General features: G+C 52.8%; 1 protein-coding gene across 1 annotated transcript in view; it reads right to left on the bottom strand.

The window, feature by feature from the left end:
• Positions 1-20864, bottom strand: part of Prex1 (phosphatidylinositol-3,4,5-trisphosphate dependent Rac exchange factor 1) — a 152781-nt gene that overhangs the window by 43429 nt on the left and 88488 nt on the right. Inside the window, exons 6-10 of the mRNA XM_076571139.1 lie at positions 12742-12903; positions 9029-9162; positions 3726-3844; positions 2202-2351; positions 190-337 (exon numbers count right to left, since the gene is read on the bottom strand). Coding sequence (XP_076427254.1) covers positions 190-337; positions 2202-2351; positions 3726-3844; positions 9029-9162; positions 12742-12903 — 713 coding nt within the window. The remainder of the gene's footprint in view (positions 1-189; positions 338-2201; positions 2352-3725; positions 3845-9028; positions 9163-12741; positions 12904-20864) is intronic.

The raw sequence follows: 20864 nt of genomic DNA, 5'->3' as shown, positions 1-20864 counted from the left end.
GCGGGTCACGAGTAAACCCACGCCTGCGGAAGAACCCTGCCAGGCTCGACCCTCATCTGAGCTGCTCCACAGGCCTGAGGGGCATTAGGTGGCTGTGCAGGGAGATTCCAGGCAAGAAACGGGCGTGTGGGGCAGGGCAGGGTGAGAAGGGAAGGTGGCCAGCTGGATCAGGATGCAGGAGCCACTCACTTGCCAAGGAAGCACTTGGGCACAGTGCTCAGCTTCCGTCGGCGGTCTTTGATCAAGTTCACCTTCTTGCTCATCATCATGTGGTACAGCTTCTCCCCCTTCTCCGCAATCATGACGTACGCATCCCGTTCCATGCCCAGCTTCAGGCCTGCATGGGGACATGATTGCCATGGGGGTACAGGAGGCAGTCTGGGGCTCTGGCACTCACGCCTGCTACCTTCACTCTAGCATAGCCCTAGAGCACTTCCTGACCCCTTGTCAATGTCACACACACACACACACACACACACACACACACACACACACCTACCAGACTGCTCAGAAGGACTGGGAAGGGACCCGGGTTAAATAGCTGAATTCAGAGCCAAGCTCCACAGCCTTATCCTACCCCTCCACATTGCACACACACAGACCCGACCCTCCACACCATCTACACTGGGCCCCATCCTTAACTCTACTCATGTTCTCTCTCAGAACCCCACCCCACCCAGACAGCAAAAGCAACAGCAAATAAGTGTTTCATGGCCTCGGACACATGCCCCATGCTCCTCACTAAAAAAGCCACAATTATCTCCATTTTACAAAGGGGAAGCCGAGGCCCAGGGAACTCATGCTGCCAGAATAGTATAGGTGGTAGCAAGATTCTATCCCAAGACTTTTGGTTCCATATCCTGATCGGGGCTAGGGCCACAGACCACAGTGTGAGCCCATCCCTGTGTGCCCAGCCCTGAGGTTGAACTTTAGACAACATTCACTTCTGAGGACAAGGCCCCCTTGGACCACACACCTCGTAATGACATATACCCAGTGCTAACCACAGCTCTTGATTCCAACCACAAGAGTACCGATCAGCTCCACCCAGTCAGGCCAACTCCCTGCCCCTGCCCCGGTACCGACCCCACCCCAGCCCTGAGCAGTTTCAGACGTTGGGCCCTTTGCCCACGCAAAGGCCAAAGCCAGGAGCTTATCTGGCCCCCTGGCATTTTAACACATTCTGGCTTGATATTTAAGATGGGAAAGTGCTACCGACAGGCCCCCCTTTCTTTAGAAACAGGAGAAGACACTGTACCGGGGACAGTGACTTGGGTGGTGTGAGGTGGGGAAGAGAGGCATGTGGTCTGGAATGTGTGCGTAAAGGGCAGGCTTGAAGGACCATGATGACCTCCTGAATGGAGAGTGTCGATGAGGGGTTCAGGGGCGGCAGCAAGGGTGTGATTCCTCACTGGGTGAGTGGAAAGCCCGTCTACTGCTACAAAGGGCTGGGAAGCAAAGTGGGATGGGCTCAGGGGTGATGGAACCATGTGGGCAAATGTGAGGTCTCTACGATGCATATAACAGCAAGGACTTCAGGTCAGCAGGATGTGCATGGGAGAAACTGAGGCCCAATCTGATCCTGGGTCAAATGAGGAGGTGGTAGGGGTTAGAAACACATGTGGAATTTGCAAGGATGGCCACATTGAAGGCCTTGGGAGGCAGTGTCACATCCTCTGCAGCAGGAGAGTGAATCCACTGAGGCTCAGGTCATCGAAGTCATTTGTCTCAAGCACGCCCAGACCCTCAAGTTCCCAGCCTGGTGGGTTCCAGACAGGAGCTCAGGGCAGAGACACAGCTCGGAGCCCACGTACCCTGGTCTGGCACCTCAAACCCTGTGCTATCTTTCTGTGAACCACCGTGGTTACTGTCCTGAGGGGCTCTCCACCATGCCTAATGGGCACCCTGAGGACTATCCCCCCAGATTCCCATTCAGGGACCATTAAACACAAGCTTGGGCAATCATCTTAGCTGCAGGGGGAAGAACATGCTGTTTCCAGATGCTCTGGGTGACCAGTAAGCCACATGGGGAATGTGGTACAACCGACTGGCCCCACCAGGTCCCAACATAGTCGCAGAGGTCCCCACCCATCAAAACACCTGCTATGTGTAGCTCCAACTCTTCTGCCCTAGGCACAGTCCTCGCCCTGGAAGAAGCCCATGACCCTCCCCAGCAGCCCGGGGCCCGCCCAGGCACCCACTCTCTCTCTGTTCCCGCTCTCGGATCAAGGCATCCAGCCACTTCTGCTTCTCCTCTGCAGTCTTGGCCATACACACAAACCACTTGTTCTTGGCCGTGTTGTGGATCTTCCAGCCATTGGTGACGGTGTAGCCATTGCTGTGGTAATCGGCTGGTAGGGACGAGAGGTAAACATGGTCAATACACACACAGATAGCTGTGCAATTCCCAACAGCCCACAAAGTGATGGCCACCACCATGGCCAGGTTTGGGGAGCTAAACCGTCCCTCCCGGTAAGTGCTCCCCCTGGCTTCTCTCTCATGGGCAAAGAAGATCTGCACAGTCCCTTCCAACACCATGGTTGTACAGGTGTTGTGACCTCTCCTGTGGGCACAAACGTAGCAGCGGAAGGCAGAGATGCTTGCCCAGAGCTCAGGAGAGCAACCATCTCTGAAAACAGACAGCAAAACAGTACTTAGGAATGTGGGATCCCACCACACCCTGAATCTAAGGAGGGGCCTGCAGGCATGTCATGGCTCAGAACCGCCTTAGAACCTTCCCCAGACAGGTTCACAGAACATCTCCTGAGATGTAGCATCCCTGGCCCCAGCAGTGAATGACAAAACTACCCTAAGCTTGGTTACCTGCCCGTGGATTATTCATGCAGTAGACACCATCCAACCACAGGAAGCAGCCCCGCCCAGAGCTACATGAGGCAAGAATGCATCCCAGGGTCAGCATACTGAGCACAAGAGCCATGTAGAACCCAGACAGGGCACTATGACCATCTTACTACATGTATGAAAAAGCATGTACACAGCCACAAGCATCTAGAGCCACTTTAATACACATGAGTTTGAAAACCAGAGAAATTAAAAGTAAAATGTCTGGCAATGGAAACTAAGGAGGTAATATTTTGTTTTAAGACAGTGTCTTACTATATATCCCTGGCTGGCCTGGAACTCACTATGTAAACCAGACTGGTCTCAAATTCACAGAAATCCACCTGCCTCTGCCTCTCAAGTGCTGGCTTTAATGGTATGCACCACCACACCCAATATGGTAACAATATTTTATGCAAGAAAAAAAAAGGATTGTGTTATAAAATGCCTATAGTGAGGGGTTAGAGAGATGGCTCAGCAGTTAAGAACACTGGCTGTTCTTCCAGAGAACTGGGGTTCAATTCCTAGCACCCACATGGCAGCACAACTGTCTGTAACTCCAGTTCCAGATGATCCAATGCCCTCCTCTGGTCTCCATGAGCACTGCACACACATGACACATACAGATATACAGACAGGCAAAACACTCATACACATAAAATAAAAATAAAATGAAAAAAAATTAATGTAGACAGAAGTCATTTGGTGGTAGTGGTGGTGGGGTGCTGGGTTACACTGTTCTCAGTTCTCATCTCCAGGGCTTTACTTGACTAGGTCCTAGTGCTTTTCTTCAGGTTACATTCAACAGTACAAGAAAAATTATACGTAACACAGAGAACACCAGGGCAGGCAGGGAGGGGTTAGCAGAGAGGGGCGGGGCCCACCTGTCCCATCCTCCACATTCTCCACTTCCATGACTTCAGTGTTGATCCGACCCCTGAAGATGTACAGGGAGCCATTGATAGACTTGGTCCTCTTGGTAGATTTCTTGCTCCCAGTGACCCTGAAAGACAATGGGGAGTCAGCATCCCCTACAAGGGACAACACAGAGGGGCACCCAGGGATAGAGAGGAGCTCTGGGCTAGAGTGAGGAACATGGTGTCTGCTGGTGGGCAGGCAACTGAGGGGGTTTCTTCTCTGCTCATCATGGTTCCTCATCTGAAAAATAGGTTAGCTTTGTTGACCTCACAGATCAGCTCTTCTGCTAATGGGGACCACATGGGAGACCGGGCTAGCAAGCAGGAGGGGGCCACTAGTTTCTAACAGATGCTACCTCCCAAACTGAAACCAGGATAGAAGGACTTGGGGAAGGCAATCATCCATCCACCCACTCATCATCCATCTACCCATCTACCTAACATCTACCTCTCATCCAAGATCCACTTATCTACTATCCATTCATCCACCATCCATACAACCATCACACACACACACACACACACACACACACACACACACACACACCATTTATCTATCCATGATCCATCAACCATCTACTGTCTTACACACCCACCCATCTACCCACCATCTACTCAACCAACTACTAACCAAACATTTATTAACCATCTATCTATAATCTATCCACCCATCCAAATACCATTCATCTACTCCTCTACCTACGAATTCATTCATTCATTCATCCAGCCACCTCATTAACCACCTATCCATACATTCACTCTCCTATTCACCCATACACCCATTCATCCATCTATCTACCTTCCAATCCAACTACCCACCCCTCGCATCCATCTATTGACGCATCCATCACCCACCTACCCAGACTCATGCTTTTCATTCAGTGGATTTTGTTGCCCACACATTCAGTCATTGCTACAGTCTGAACATGGTACCCTTCACATTCATCTGCTGACTTCTAAGCCCTGATGTTAAGAGTTGGGGGGTGAGGCAGTTAGATCACAGAGGTTAGTGGTATCACGTGAATGGGATTAGTGTCTTTTACAAAAAGGGCTCAAAGAGACACCTTCCCCCTCGCACCATGCCGGAACACAACAGAAAGCAGAAGGAAGCTGAGCCCATCTCCTGGTGCCTTGCTCTTGGACTTCTTAGGTTGCATTAAGTTGAAAAAAAATGTATCCTTTAAGATACCCAGTTAATGTCATTTTGTTACAGTTACCCAAACAAATTAAAATAGCAAACAAAAAAAAAATCTGGCAAGGCTTCCTATGGGCAGGGAATCAAGTGAGGGGCAATACATTCAATAAGTACTTGGAAATGGCTGCCAGGTGCCAGGCACTCTGCTAGGTGCTGGGCCACAGTGGTGCACATGAAATCTTGGGGAACTTATCTTCTGTTGAGAGAGGGGCTACAGGGCACAGAAAAGAAACACCAATCACAGCAAAGGCCCTCTGAACCTCCTTGATCCACAGAGGTGAACTATCCCTATCCAGAGCCAGCTAGGACTATGGCCAGACCTCTCTACCTGAGACAAACTTCCTGCAGCTGGGTAAATGAAACAGTATATGCGCAGAGTAGACCGAGGCCCCTGGACCACAGGAGGGCCAGACCTCCCTGAGAATGCAGCTGGATGTGGGGAGACCTGGGCTCCTGCTGCATGTGGGAGTTGAGTGGTGAGGGCTGGAGCAGCAGGGGATGGATGAGTGTGTCTGTCAGACTCAGGCTCCCTGAGCCTGTAATGAGGGACAGGCTGTGTGAGAGTTAGAGGAACCATGTGCTTCCTCAGGCACTGGCTGGCTGGACTCTTTATTATAAATCTATAAGCATGTATGTATTTGTATATACAACAAAGTTCACCCTCCTGCTTCCATGTATGCATGGGTATGCATGTGCGTGCATGTGCGTGCGTGTACGTACGTATTCCTATGTGCACACCTGTGTATGCAGGTACACTAATGTGTAGGAACGCATGTGTATACATATATGTATGAACATGTGCATGTTGTATGTAACTACATATGTATGCATGTTTGTGTATGCAGATACAAAAATGTATGGGAATGCATAGATGTACATGTGTATGGCTATGCATCAATTTGTGCATGGTTATCTGCCTGTGTGCATGTGTGTGTTTATGTCTGTGAGTGTGCAGGTGCACTAGGCACACACACACACACACATCCTATCAGGTCTGTGTCTCAGAAAACCCTAACTGACAGAGATTTTGATGTCACTTCTGTGAATGAGGAAGAGCTGAGGAGACAAAGGTTTGGGACAGGAATGTGGACAAGAAGACAAGTCCAACTCAGACACATGTGCATTGTGTGCAAAATATCTAAGGGAAACCAAACAGGAATGGTCTCCTACTTCTCACTCGTGAGCCTGGCATGCCTCAGCCACTTCACAGTGGTGCCTAGACAGGCCTGCTCACTCTGTAAAGCACACCCACAGGACAACGGTGCTTCAGCCTACATAACAGACACAAAAACAGCATTCATCCGGAGTCACGGAGCCACAGCAGGGCCAGGGCCTGGGTACTTTCAACCACTGTGACCCCAGCCTCTCAGAACAGAGTAGGCAGCTACGAGGCCTCAGTTTCCCCTTCTGTAACTGAAAGGGCTGACATTTAGAATGACCCCTTTCTCCTTTGGTGGCAAGAGCACTCTATGTCAGACCGTTCCACCCACATCCCAGACAGGGACCAAGAGAGCCAGCGGCCGCCTCGCTGCATCGTGTGCTTCCTGCAGCCACTCCAGTCAGTCAGGTTCCATCCACCAGCACCTGACCCTGCCCTCACGCACCCAGCCTTCTGGCTGTTAATCTAGATGCTGGACACCGGCCTGGTGTCTGGCCCTCTCAGGAGACAGGTGTGCCCTTTCCCATGGACCAGCTCCCTCTGTCACTAGGGAGGAAGCGGCCTTCGGAGAGCTTAGAGTGGACACAGAAAAGCCAGAGACAGCCCCCGCAGGAGCCAAGATGGGGGCAATAAGTGTTCCTCCTAGGGTAGGTGACACAGAGGAAGAAGGACATGGCAGGCAAACCAGGGCCTGGGCAAGCACAGGCAGCAGCTGGGAGCTGTCCACAGAGTGCTGAAGGGACACTGTTTCCCAAACCCTAGTGCTCTGGGAGAAGTGCCTGCCTCCAACAGCCAGGACAGGGAAGGGCTGGGGCTGACATTTCACAGCAGCCTTAGGACTGTCAAAGGAGGCCTTGGAGGTGACCCCAGCAAGACAAGAGACATGAGACAGCAAAAGCGATCCTTGCAGAGCAAGCAGAACACCTGGAGGAAAGGCAGGCTGAATATCTACACTTGGGAGATGACGCAATGGGAGGCCGAAGCCTGTGGCAAGAAAGACCAGCCCCCAAAACAAGAAGGATGGACAATACAAACCTCTGTGCCCTGGGGCTGCCCACGGGTGGCACCAAGAACCAAAAGAGTGAGTGTGGGGTCCACAGGGATGGCAGCAGCCACCAGCCCCAACTTCATGCACTAGGCACTTATCACCCTCACCTCCACAAAGACCCTGTGAGGTACACTCAGTAGAGTCCACTGTTTTACAGACAAGGAAACTGAGGCATAGGAGAAAATGTGGAGATGGAGAAGCGACCAAACTCTGAACCAAACATCAGAGGACGGACATGGCCCGTTATAGAAGAGGAGACTGAGGCCGCACAATCATATGGAAGGGGCACCCAGCCCCTGTGGCCAGCTTTCCCACCCAGCCTTAGGAGCTGGGAACAGACAAGGAAACTGGAAACTGACGCTCTAGGACAACAAAGCCACAATGGTATGAGTCCACTCCAGCCTTGGCCAGATCAAGGCATGGAGAAGCCTCTGGAAGGTTACTGTTTTCACTCTTGGGACAACTCAACAGGAAATAGAATTTAAGCAGGGGACACTGACTGCTAAGATTACCCAAGGCCTACTGAGCAACACTACCAGAGGCAGGCATCCTCTGTCCATCACCCTCTCCCCATCACTCATCCACGGTGCATTTGGTGAGCCAGCCATGCCCCCTTCAACACCAGTCAATGACCTTGGCAACCATCAACCCAACCCTACCTTCCACACACATGCGGCCCAGATAACCATCACCCACCAAGCCTTGACCTCCCCATACCTACCCTATTAGTGAACCATCCAGTCACCTACCCAGCCACCAGCAAACCTGATGCTCAGACCCCACTCCATCATCTATCCCCACAAACCTGCACCTGCCTCCACAGCCACCACCAGCTCCGCACCCATACCTGCCGACTCCCCAGTGCACACTCTAGTCAACCAACTCCTAAGCTCTAACCACTGAGCCACCAATCCTGAACTTCTTTTCTCTGCTTACTTCCCTTTTCACCTCCAGCCTTGTCTACGCCCTCATCCCCAGGCTCAACAAACTCCTCATCCATTTCTTCATCCCCTCCAACCTCCCTCTTCTAGCCCCTCCCTCATCCCCAGGCTCAAGAGGTTCCTCAGCCACTCCCTCCTCCTTCATCTCCAGGCCCAACAGATCCCTCATCACCGTCTTCCTCCCTCATCCTCTCCCCTCCTCCCTCACTATCCATTCACCAGCCAAGCCTCCAGCTGCCTCTCCATCCTTCCTCCTGTGCCCCCACACCCCACTTGACACTCCAACCACACACAAGTATGTCGCCTGTCCACTCACTCACTCCGGGGCCCCCCAGAGGGCAAGGAGCTCCGTGAGGGATGTGAAGATGCTGGTGAGCCGTTCTTTCCTCCCCCAGCCCAGCAGTGAGAGCTTTCTCCCTTCCCTCTCTGCACCCCAGGACCTCAGACTCTCAGGATGCTGCTGAGCTTCCAAATCATCCAGAGCTGTTTGATGCAGTGTTCCAAGGTCACAAGGGAAACAAGACTGGGACCCACTGTGGCATAAAGCTAATATAGGAACCACTTCAAAGACTGAATATTAAAACATATGGCAAACATTTCCTTATTACTTTTCAAAACTTGTTTATAGTTACATATAATCATAATTAAATATAACATGTGAGCATCTTAGGTTGAATTCACTACTAAGCTCCAGTTCACCTGTTTCTTTTTATTTTTCTTTAATGTAGTTACTAGAAAATTTAAATTAGCATATTCAGCTTATACTATACATTGGTTTAGAATAACTCCCTAAATACTCAGTAGAAAAAGCTAAGCCCAGAGAAAGATGTGACAAGCCCTAGGTGTCACGTGGAGAAAGGGTGGCATTTAGCACAGGCCTGCCCCAGCAGATCACTTGGGCAGCCTGGTCCAGCCCCAGCAGCTCACCTGGATTTCCGCTTGCAGTAGACAAGCAGGTTGTCAAAGAGGAAGAAGGATCTCTCCTGGATGTTGCCGGCGGAGATCTTCAGCAGAGTGCCCTGCAGGAGGAGCTGGGTGCAGATGTCCGTGAGGTTAGAGCCCTGGGGATGGAGGGCAGGAATGAGCAGCAAGAACACACCTGTTTTAGCTCCTTTCCTGCTGCACAGGACAAGAGCTACTCCAGGGAGAAAGGGCTGATTTCTGCTCCATAGTTCAAGGTCACAGTCCATCATGGCAGGGTGGTCATGACAGCAGGAGCAAGAAAAGGAGGAGAGGAAGAGGCTGGGGGCCAATCACCCAACCACACAACCAGCCACAGAATAAGAAGGAAAGAAAAGACACACAGAAATAGAGAAAGGTAAAAGTCCAGAGGCAAATGGTAGACAGGATAATTTAAGAAAAGCTGGCAAAAAAAAAAAAACAAGCCAAGCTAAAGCTGGGCATTCATAATAAAGAATAAATCTATCTCCGTGTATTTATGTGGAAGCTGGGTGGCCCCTATAGAGTAAAAAAAAAAAAAAACCCCACAACCAACTACATAGAGAGCCATGAATACATGCTGCTGTTTAGCTCTCTTCCCCATCTGTATAGTCCAGGGCCCCAGCCAGAGAATGCCCTGCCACAGCTAAGACAGACCTCCCCACATCCATTAATGTAACCAAGATGACCCTTAGAGGCATGCCCAGAGGCTAAGTACTCCCTCACAGATAAACCTGGAGGCCTGTCTCCTAGGTGACTCCAGACTCTGTCAAACTGACAATGCCAGCCATCGAGCACCCTTTCCTCCACACCCCGAAATCCCTATGGGCCCCCACAGCAAATCTCTCAGCAGACGGAAAGTCAACGCGATCTGATAGATGGCGGTGTGGGCCAGCGCCATCAGTGGACTACATGTCCTTTTACAGGAGACACGTAGGGGTGCAGGGGGCCGAGACACCAATTCATACGGCTAATGGCAGGCCCGGGGGTCAGCATCTGCTCCTGCGGGGGTTGGGTTTTGTCTGAGTGTCCTGTCATCTGTCTGCAGGGTGGCTTGTCAAGTCTTCCCTACAAGAGCAGCACACTTCTGTAAGGGCAAGGCCATCTCTATCAAGCATACATGGGGAGGTTGCCAGCACCTAGCAACCTTCCCCAGGGTGCAGCAGGGGCTCAACAGATGCCACGTGGGGACCGTCAGGGCAGGACTATGGGAGTGCCAGGTCCACTGAAGGCTGTGGGCGCAGAGGGGGATAGCCTCTGCCATCAACAGGGCTGTGGGATGAGTGCCCCATGTTGGTGCAGCCGACACAGAGAGTGTGCATGAGGCTGACTGAGCAGTGTCAGATTTGGGGCAGAGAATGGAGGAAAGATGTTAAGGAGGGGCGAACACAGGAACTAGGAAATGCCCGCTAGCAACAGAGCCAGCACCTAGTGGGTCTGTGTGGAGTCCTGCCAGGGCTAGGCCCGGACACACAGATCCAAAGAGCTGAGGAGAGGGAGCTGGACAGAACCATGGCAAGTACAGAACACCCGTGAGGCAGCCCAAGTCCTCGCTCCCCTCAGCGCATCTTGGGGAGGGAGTTTCGCAGGCACTGGCTGCCTGACCAATGAACTACATTTCCCAGCTTCTTGAGCGCCAAGCATGGTCAAGCGACCTAATCATGCCGAGCACTGATGCTCACTATGCATCACTACCTTCCAGCCTCTCCCCTCCCTTCTCCATCTCTTTCCACAGGTAAAGGACAGCCATCGGAGTTAGGAAAAGACACTGGTGCAGACATGCCCAGGGCACAGGAAGGAAAGAGCCCCATTGGATCACAGCCACCTGCCCAGCCTGGATGGCTACTGGCCACACATCCTCCCATGCACTGCCCATGAGCTGCAATGTGTGCCGCTTGGTGCTGCCCCCCACCCCACGGCCCCATGGCAGCCAGAATATGCCAGTGTGTGCCTAGATGCTCCAGGGAGCTCAGGGCCTGTGCTTCAGGCAAAGCCATGTGCGGCCCCCACAGCCAAAGGAGCCAGATGCCAGGTCGGCTGCCTTATCTCGCCCACTGAACACACCGACCTACCCACTCAGGCCAGCGACTGCACCTCCCTGCCCAGGAAGCTGGGGGGGGGGGGCACACTCTGCTGCTGCCACAGAAAACCAGACCCTCCTGGGGCAGCCCCTCTCCACACAAGTGGGAGCCTTTTCTCTCCCACCTTCTAACTTGATCGAGGCCAAACCTTAAAGCCCTTTCCAAAGTCTGTCTGCAAGGGAGTCTGGGAGCTGGGCTCTCACAGAGAAGATGGCCAGTGAAGGAAAAGTGCAGGGGACATGTCACCCGCATCCTCTGAACAAAGCCCCAGTCTTCTCTGCAGCTGGGCCCTCAACCCGGGCTGGGGGAGTACAAGAAAAGAATACTAAATCCCAAGACAGACATCCAGGGCCACCCAGGGCCTGGCGGGGGAAGGGGGAGGGTGGTCCAGACAGCAACGTCTGTCCCAGGACCTTTCATCTCAGCTCTTAATCTCTCCAGCTGAGCTGGCCTTTCCTATTCAGTTGTATTTTTCCATTGTCTTTCTACAGACACAGAGGAAACTTTCAATAAGGGAAGTAAGAGGTGAGGGTTAAGAAAGTCATTTGGTCACTGGCTGAAGGGATGACTCAGTGGGTAAAGGAGCTTGCTGCCAAGCCTGATGATCTGAGTTCAATGCCCAGGTCCCACACGGTGGAAGGAAATGAGTCGACTCCCACAAGTTGTCCTCTGACTTCTTCTATACATATGCTGTGACACACACACACACACACACACACACACACACACACACACACACACACACACACACGATAAGAAAGTCAGTTATATACACTCTGGATATCCTTCCCACTAACAATCCTGAGAGCAGGGAAACACCACCTGCAGATGAAGATGCAGATGCAGATGCAGATGAAGAATGGGATACCAGGGTCAGAGAAGTTAAAAACAGGTGCCCAAAGTCACTCACCTAGCAAGGATGTATCTGTCAAGCCAGAGTCCTGACCTGGGTAGTGTGGAAGGCTGACAATGTCAACCTGATAGGGTCCAGAATCCCCTTCTAGACTTCCAGCATGTCTGTGAGGGAGTTTCTAGATTATGTTTACTAAGGTGTGAAGATCCACCTTCCATGTGGGTGGTGTCACCTCCTGAGCTGGTGTCCCAGGCTGAGGATGGAGGAGAAGGGAGCTGTAGCATCTCTCCTTGCTTCCCGTGAGTGTGACCAGCCATGGGATGCTCCTGCCCATGACTTCTCTACCACAATGGACCGCACCCTCCAACTGTGAGCACAATAAACCTTCCTCCCTTCAGAGGTTCTCGTCAGGTATTGTCATAGCAACAGGAAAAGAGATGAATTCAGATATGTAAATGCTGCCTTGATGCTGGCAGCAGAAGCTCGAAGGCCTGTAGGCAGCAGGTAGGAGAAGCACAGCACACCTGGTGAGGGGGTGTGGCCCGTGGGGCGGGGCTGAGGAAATGGGAGACTCAGTGGCGGCTGCTGTAGACAGCAGTGTTACCAATCTGCCTACAGAAATCTGAAATCTGAGCTTTTATGTTTCACTGAAAATCAACTAAGCCACTTGTAAGCAAACACAGGGCAGGCCAAACAAAAGCACCAGGCTGTGACCTGCACTGCCAATGGGGCCAGCCACCTCAGCCCAGGGCCTCCTGCCCTCATACCTCCCAGCCCTCTATGTGAGACTGCAGCTGCTCCAGCGCCTCCAGCTTCTCCATCTGCCTCTTGGTCTCATTGATGTTGGAGCAAACTGTCTTCATGGCCTGCAGGGCACTCTGCACCGCGGGGTGGTCAGGGTGCTTGCCAGGGGTCCTCTTGGCCAGCTCCTAGTGTGGGAAAGAGCAGGAAAGGGGGAAGTCAGTCCATGCTGGCCAGAGGTGGAGCCCTGTCAACCAGCATGCTGATAGGCTGGCGAGCAAAGCTCACACGTGCTGGTGCAGTCATGGGAATGTCAGTCTTCACAGTGATGTAACTGGACTTGGGGTCACCTAGAAGATACATCTCTGAGTGTCTACGAAGGTGTTTCCAGAGAGGTTTAACCGGGTGGGTCAGCCCAGAACACAGGTGGTGCCACCCCACAGAACAAAAGGAGAAAGGTAGCTGAGCACCAGCTCCGCTTTGGTCTGCTTCCTGACTGCAGACACACAGAGACCAGCCACCCCACCCTCCTGATGGACTGAACCCTAAAACACACACAGAGACCAGCCACCCCACCGTCCTGATGGACTGAACCCTAACACACACACAGAGACCAGCTACCCCACCGTCCTGATGGACTGAACCCTAAAACACACACAGAGACCAGCCACCCCACCGTCCTGATGGACTGTACCCTAACACACACACAGAGACCAGCTACCCCACCGTCCTGATGGACTGAACCCTAAAACACACACAGAGACCAGCCACCCCACCGTCCTGATGGACTGAACCCTAAAACACACACAGAGACCAGCCACCCCACTGTCCTGATGGACTGTACCCTAAAACACACAGAGACCAGCCACCCCACTGTCCTGATGGACTGAACCCTAAGAAACACACACAGAGACCAGCCACCCCACTGTCCTGATGGACTGTACCCTAAGAAACACACACAGAGACCAACCACCCCACCGTCCTGATGGACTGAACCCTAAGAAACACACACAGAGACCAACCACCCCACCGTCCTGATGGACTATACCCTAAAACACACACAGAGACCAGTCACCCCACCATCCTGATGGACTGAACCCTAAGAAACACACACAGACACCAGCCACCCCACTGTCCTGATGGACTGTACCCTAAAACACACACAGAGACCAGCCACCCCACCGTCCTGATGGACTGTACCCTAAAACACACACAGAGACCAGCCACCCCACTGTCCTGATGGACTGTACCCTAAAACACACACAGAGACCAGCCACCCCACCGTCCTGATGGACTGTACCCTAAAACACACACAGAGACCAGCCACCCCACCGTCCTGATGGACTGAACCCTAAGAAACACACACAGAGACCAGCCACCCCACCGTCCTGATGGACTGTACCCTAAAACACACACAGACACCAGCCACCCCACTGAACCCTAAAGCCATGAACCATAACAACCCCTTCCTCCCTTAAGCTGATTCTGTCAGATATTTCATTCCATTGACAAAAGGTAACTAAGATGTTCATTTCTTCACTCACTCACTCATTCATATATTCATTTTTTGGGTATCCTCTGAGTGTCCTTGAAGTCAGAATTTGAATACATAAGAAAACAGAAAAGAATAAAAATAAAAAAAAAATCTAGTTTTTTTATTTTTAACACAGACAATAGAGCCCAAAGAGCAAAGGGAAATCAAGTCTCTGCTACAATGGCCAGCAGTGAGAAACACTGTGAGGAGCCAGAATGGACATCAGGAAATGAACTTGGAACCGGGAGGTCACACGCTGAGGGAACAACGTGGCAGACAGACAGACAGAAGAGCAGGCGCAAAGGGAGTGAGGTCGGAAAGACACTGGGCATGACAAGGAACGGTAGGTGACTGGGGGGGGGGACCAAGAGAGCACAGGGAGACAGGCAGGTGGCAGAGGTGGCCACAGACACAATTGATGCCCCAGTTTTCACAGTGAAATGGGGGGGACCACCTCTTGGGGCGTAAGTGTGGCTCAGTGGTAACCATTTGCCAAACAGACTCAAGGCTCACCCTGGGTTCGATCCCCCGGACTGAGAGATAAATAAACGAATAGGCCTCTCCTTCAGAGGACACAGGACAGGGGACAAAAAGCATCCAGCCAGTTCTCGACCCAGGACCCAGCCTCCATCAGCTCACCCCACCCCACCCCACCTCAGACATCAAGGCCAGGCTGTGTTTTCCAGAAACATGGCCTCATGTTGCCCAAGCTAGCTTCCAGATCACTCTGTAGGTGGGGAACCTTAAACTCCTGATCCTCCTGCCTCTGTGTCCTGGGAGCTGGGATTAAGGGCAGGTGCCACCATGCTCTGTTTATGCAGTGCTAAGGGCTTCTTGAATGTTAGGCCAGCACTCCCCCAACTGACCTCGGGCTGGTCTCAAACAAAGATTCCAGCCACTCACTAGGTGTGGTGTGGGAGACGTGGAGGAGACGTCTGGGCCAGCAGTGGTGGGGACAGTGCTGAGGTGGCAGTGCCTGTGCAGGCCACGGCATCAGAGGAACTTCCAGCCACCCCCCAGACAGCCCGGACGGGCTCTGCCCCCATGCACTATGTTTCCTGTATTCACAGTCCATGTCTCCTTACTGGATCCCAGGGTGGCTTTGCGCACTACCTGGATGGACTCAGGCGATCCCTCCTTCCTTCAGCATCACCCCCTACTAGAAAGCCAGGGATGGTGAAAATGGCATGGGGCACCCCCAGAGTCCCCCGGCTGAGCTTGAGAGACAGGTCCCAGACTGTCTAACAAAGGAGACTGTGGTAGCCCCAGCCAGGGGGGAGGAGGGGCTGGGATCTGAACTTGGGCCACCAGCTTCCTCATGGATAGGACAACAAAGCAGGTACCAGCTGCCCTCTGGTAAGGCCGGCAAAGTCTCAGGAGACCGGAATGGCCAGCAGCTTGTTCACAGAGAACAGCTGTCTCCTTCATGTTGTAGCCTGAGCTAGACGTCCAGTCACTCCTCAGAGGGGTCCCTACAGAGCAGCCAATGCCCAGTCAAAAGAAGAAAAGGATGGGTTCCTGGTCCCAGCTGACTGCCTGAGGTCAGCAATGAGGATGGAACAGAAACCAAGCATAAAGGCCAGGCTGGTAACTGGCCCAAGCTGCAGGGGGAAGTGCAGACTTTGGGGTGTCTCAGGTCACAGGGGAGTGTTGGCTACACTCCAAGATGCTCCAAGAACCAGGAGCTATCCCTGCCTCTGAATCTCGGCACACGCTGCTTCCACCAGGCCCTCTATTCAGGCTGTGGGGAGGCAACACCACACTGCGTAAGAGCAGGTCAGGAGGGCAGCGGAGGAGAGCTGAGCAGGGGAGAGAAAGAAACCCACAAGAGCAGTCTGTTCACTTTCAACCTCACTGTGCACTCCTGGGGGAAGAGAAACCTTCTGAACAGCGGTGCAGGCCAGCCACACATGCCGGTGCAACACCAATCAGGCCAGCCACACATGCCGGTGCAGCACCAAATCAGGACAGCCACATATCCTGGTACAGCACCAAATCAGGACAGCCACACATCCTGGTACAGCACCAAATCAGGCCAGCCACACATGCCGGTGCAGCACCAAATCAGGACAGCCACACATGCCGGTGCAGCACCAAATCAGGACAGCCACACATGCCGGTGCAACACCAATCAGGCCAGCCACACATCCCGGTGCAGCATCAAATCAGGACAGCCACATATCCTGGTACAGCACCAAATCAGGACAGCCACACATCTCGGTGCAGCACCAAATCCGGCCAGCCACACATCCCGGTACAGCACCAAATCAGGCCAGCCACACATCCCGGTGCAGCACCAAATCAGGCCAGCCACACATGCCGGTGCAGCACCAAATCAGGCCAGCCACACATGCCGGCACAGCACCAAATCAGGCCAGCCACACATGCCGGCGCAGCACCAAATCAGGCCAGGCCAGCCACACATCCCGGTGCAGCACCAAATCAGGCTACTTCCTCTACTGCACCAAAAACTAACACCAAACGTGCTGACCCCCAAATGGAAGAGCCGAGACCACACACCCGAGAGAGAAGGACACAGGAAGAAGCCCTGGTCACCACCTCAGGTCAGGCAATGCGTTTCCAGACACAGCCACATGTAAAACAGCCTCACAAATGTGACGCTGCGCTTCATCGAGTTCAAAGCCATCATGTCCCCCAAGGACACCATCCAAGAAGAGGGAAGAGGAATCAGTGGAGCTGTTTCCAGACTAGGTAAAAAACCACAACCAAACAGAAAGGGACAGTCCAGGGCTCAGGAGATGGCTCTGTAGGTAAAGTGCTTGCCTGAGTGGGATCCCCAGAGCCACCTAAAAAGTCAGGCGTGGTGGTGTGCACCTGTAAGCCCAGACATGGTGAGACGGGAGGTGGAAACAGGCGGACCCTGGAAGCCTGCAGGCCAGCTAGCCTAGCCTACGTTGTGAGGAAGACCAGTGAGAGAGTTGCCAGGACCATCTTCTGACCTCCACATACACACCTTGGATGCATAGGTGTGTGCACACGCACACACACGCATACAAATGACAAGGTTAATTTTAAAATAAGTGAAGTGTGTGAGGGGCAGGGCTGGCTGAACAGTTAAGAACACTTGTTGTTCTTCCAAAGAACCGGAATTCAGTTCCCAGCATCCATATCAGGTGACTCGACTGCCTGTAACTCCAGCTCCCAGGAATCTTGTCCCTCACTCACATGCACACACACAAGTGAAAATAAAAATAAAGCAGGTGAAGAGAGCCACGGAGACAGCTCACCAGACAAAGGCGGCTGCTCCCACACCCAACCACCTGTGTTTACCCTGGGAACCCCCACCCCACCCCCACAAGAGTTAAAAGGTGAGGATTCCCTATCTAATTCAGAACTCAGCTGGATTCAGGTTGCTCTGGGTTAAAACAGAACCAGCTTCCAAGGTGACAGACTCCCATCCTGAAAACCCAGGGATCCACATCCAAAGTAAGATAGCTGTGTGAACTTACAGGGCCTAAAGAGGTACTTAGCTATGTGCTAAGCATCTTTTTTTTTTTTGGGGGGGGGGGGCTTGCTGAAGTTCAGAGGGTCAAGGGAGCAGATGCAGACAGTGGCTGGGTAATCACACCAGTATGCTTGCCGGAGCTTTCCATGAGGAAGAGGTCTGCCTCATAAAGGGGTGAGCACCCCATCGCTAGAGGCATCAGTAAGAGATTCAGGCCTCTTAGGCATCACACAACTCAAACAGCTTCCCAGACTCTGTTGCCAAGAGACAGACGCCAAACAGGACAGCCCACCTCCATCCTTCTCTGCTGTGTGACCTGAACAAGTGAACCCAACTCTCTGAGGCAGAATGTGCTCATAGTGAAATCAGGTCACGTCCCCCGCTGGCCCACCCACAGATGCAGAAGTGAACGTAAGCATCTTCGCAGACCAAGCGAGCACAATGTCGGTCGTCGCCGTTGCCATCCCTCCCATGGTAACAGTCACGCATTCACTGCTGTCTCTCTACAGCAAGAAGAACAACGGGGCTGTTCAGCTGCGGATCACACAACAGTGGCGGCCAAGAGCACGGGCTGTGCACCCAGCACCGTAACCAGCGTCACCAAGCACTTCCATCCCAATGAAGAAACTGAGGCACGATCAGCAGAGCCTCCAAAGGCCACAGACAGGAAGTGGGACCCGGCGGATGCTGGCTATGGTTATAGGTCTCCTCCTGTCGTGCTCTTATAAAGTGTTTAAAAGAGGCCGGCCCTGGGTGAGAAAGGGTAACAGGCCACCACACAAGCCAGGCTGTGGCCCTCCCCAGCATCCGCTCCAGCCCGTGTGGTTTCACGAGTGGCCTGGGGTTCCTGGAAGGGAGGAAACAGGGCAGAGGACCTGGGCTTCTGCAAGCCACCTCATGCCCCTGCCCTTTGCAGTCACATGTGCCAAGATGGTACACACAGGTACGACTCCGAGGCACTCCATTCTGCCCCAAAGTAGAACCCAGCACATGAGTTTCCGACACCAGGCCCAGCTGGGGGACAAGCACAGGTGGTGGGTGAGCAACTACTTGCTTGCTCCATCTCCCTGGGGTGGGTGAGAAAGCATGGAGAAGAGGAATGGGGAGCAGACACGCCATGCAGGCCCACCACTCCTGACCCTCTCCTGGGCTAGGAGTCACAGAGAGGCCACTACAGCCAGGCTCCCGTGTGGGTTCATGTGAAAGGCGCAGCCTTCCAGCCTCCTACCCAGCAAGGGCTTTGGCTGAGACTCAGGTTGGGAGGGTCGGAGGGATTAACTCCTCTGTTCCCTGGGAGTGTGAGCCTGAGGCTGCCGGTGCCTGAGGGGAAGCCACCTGAGGAAAGGGCCCCCTGAGCTGGAAACTTCAGGGAGAAACAGCTGGAGACACTGGCCTGGGGGTGCCTTGCCACGGCCCTGCCAGGAGTCCTGGCTGTTTTCCATTCTATTCTGAAAAAGCAAGTTTAAGTCAGGTTTTCAAAGTGCGGAGGTGGTTAATGACATAAAATGATAAATTGGATTTTCAGTCACTAGTGGGATGGAGCCATCGAACTGCAGCGTAAAGACAAAGCTGCATTGTCGCTGGAAGATGCAGTGAAACCCTTCACGGCTATACCCTGGCATTGGCAGACGCCTGAAAGCTGACACAGGTCCAGGAAGTCATGCTAGCATCTCCACGGAGAAAAGGGGGACCTAGAAAGAAAGAGGTGCCAACCACAGGCTAGACCAAACAGAGCCAACACCCCCACTTTCTGGGGCTGATCAGGCCTTCCAACACAAGCTCTGCTCACAAAGGCTCTTCTATCTAGCTCAGAGGGCATAGCCCACTCCAAACAGTGCAGTTCTGGGGTCCCCTCTAGTGACGCTGAGGAGAACAGTGGGATGAAGTGGGGAGCATCTAAGGGTGGAGAGGTTTGGATGAGAACGGCCCCCACTGGCTCATATGTTTGAATGCTCAGTCACCAGGGACAAAGAGAACTGTTCGGGAAGAATTAGGAGGCCTGTGGCCTTGTGGGAGGAGGTGTGTTGCTGGGAGGTGGGCATTGAGATTTCAAAAGCCCACTGCAAGCTCTCTCCCTCTCCCCTCCCCTCCCCCTCCCCTCTTCCCTCTAGATCAGGATACAAAGCTCTCAGCTATTCTCCATGCTTGCCAACACACTCTCCACCTTGATGATAATGAACTAACCCTCAGAAGCTGTGAGCAAACCCTCAGTTAAATGCTTTCTTTTCCAGGTTGCCTTGGTCATGGTGTCTGTTCACAGCAATGGAACAGTGACTAGGCCAAAGGGGATGGCTCAGTTACCAACCTGAGGACCCAAGTTTGGATCCTCAGCACTCACATAAAAAAATCAGAGCCAGCATGGTGATGCATGTATTTATTCCCAGCACTTGGGAGGCAGAGGCAGGAAGTTTGAGGTCAGCTGGGTCCATAAAATAAAGATGGAGATCAATAGAGAAAGACATTTGACATTGACCTCTGGCCTCCATACACATGCATGTGAACACAAACACACACACACACACACACACACACACACACACACACCAACACTAACAAGTACACAACAACACACATATCTCTCTCTCTCTCTTTCTCTCTCTCTCTCTCTCTCTCACACACACACACACACACACACACACACACACACACACACACACCAAAAAAAGAAAAATGGGAAAAGAAAACAAGAAGTGAAAAACTTCTAGAAGAACTTGAAAAGCTGCCCACCACAGCAGAGAAAGCCTTGACACAAGCAAACTATATGAAAACTCCATGCAAATATCTTGAGCAATTCTGCCCTGTGGGAATCCGGGAACCCAAGCCTCCAAGATGAGCAAAGAGACAGAAATAGTGATGCTGGCCGACCCCCTGCTCCTGGGTCCACCCGCGCAGGAGTAAGGGGTCCTGGCTGTTCAGGTCCAGTGCTGGTAGTCTGCTCAGTGCAGATACACAGCTGGTCTTACCCCAGCCAAGCCAGCCCCCAGTCAGCAGGGCCCGTGCTGACCTGGGTCTCCACCTGACAGTGACCAGTGGGGGACAAGGTGGCTTCCCCTTACAGGACCATGTGCCACGTGGAAAAGAAGCCAGCTGAGCCAAGGTCCATGCTGCGCCACCTCATTTGGGGGCTGCTGTATATGTGCCCATATGTA

This window comes from Peromyscus maniculatus, chromosome 4, assembly GCF_049852395.1.
Source record: "Peromyscus maniculatus bairdii isolate BWxNUB_F1_BW_parent chromosome 4, HU_Pman_BW_mat_3.1, whole genome shotgun sequence".
NCBI classification, from domain to species: Eukaryota; Metazoa; Chordata; class Mammalia; order Rodentia; family Cricetidae; genus Peromyscus; species Peromyscus maniculatus.
This window is presented reverse-complemented; position numbering and strand designations above follow the sequence as displayed.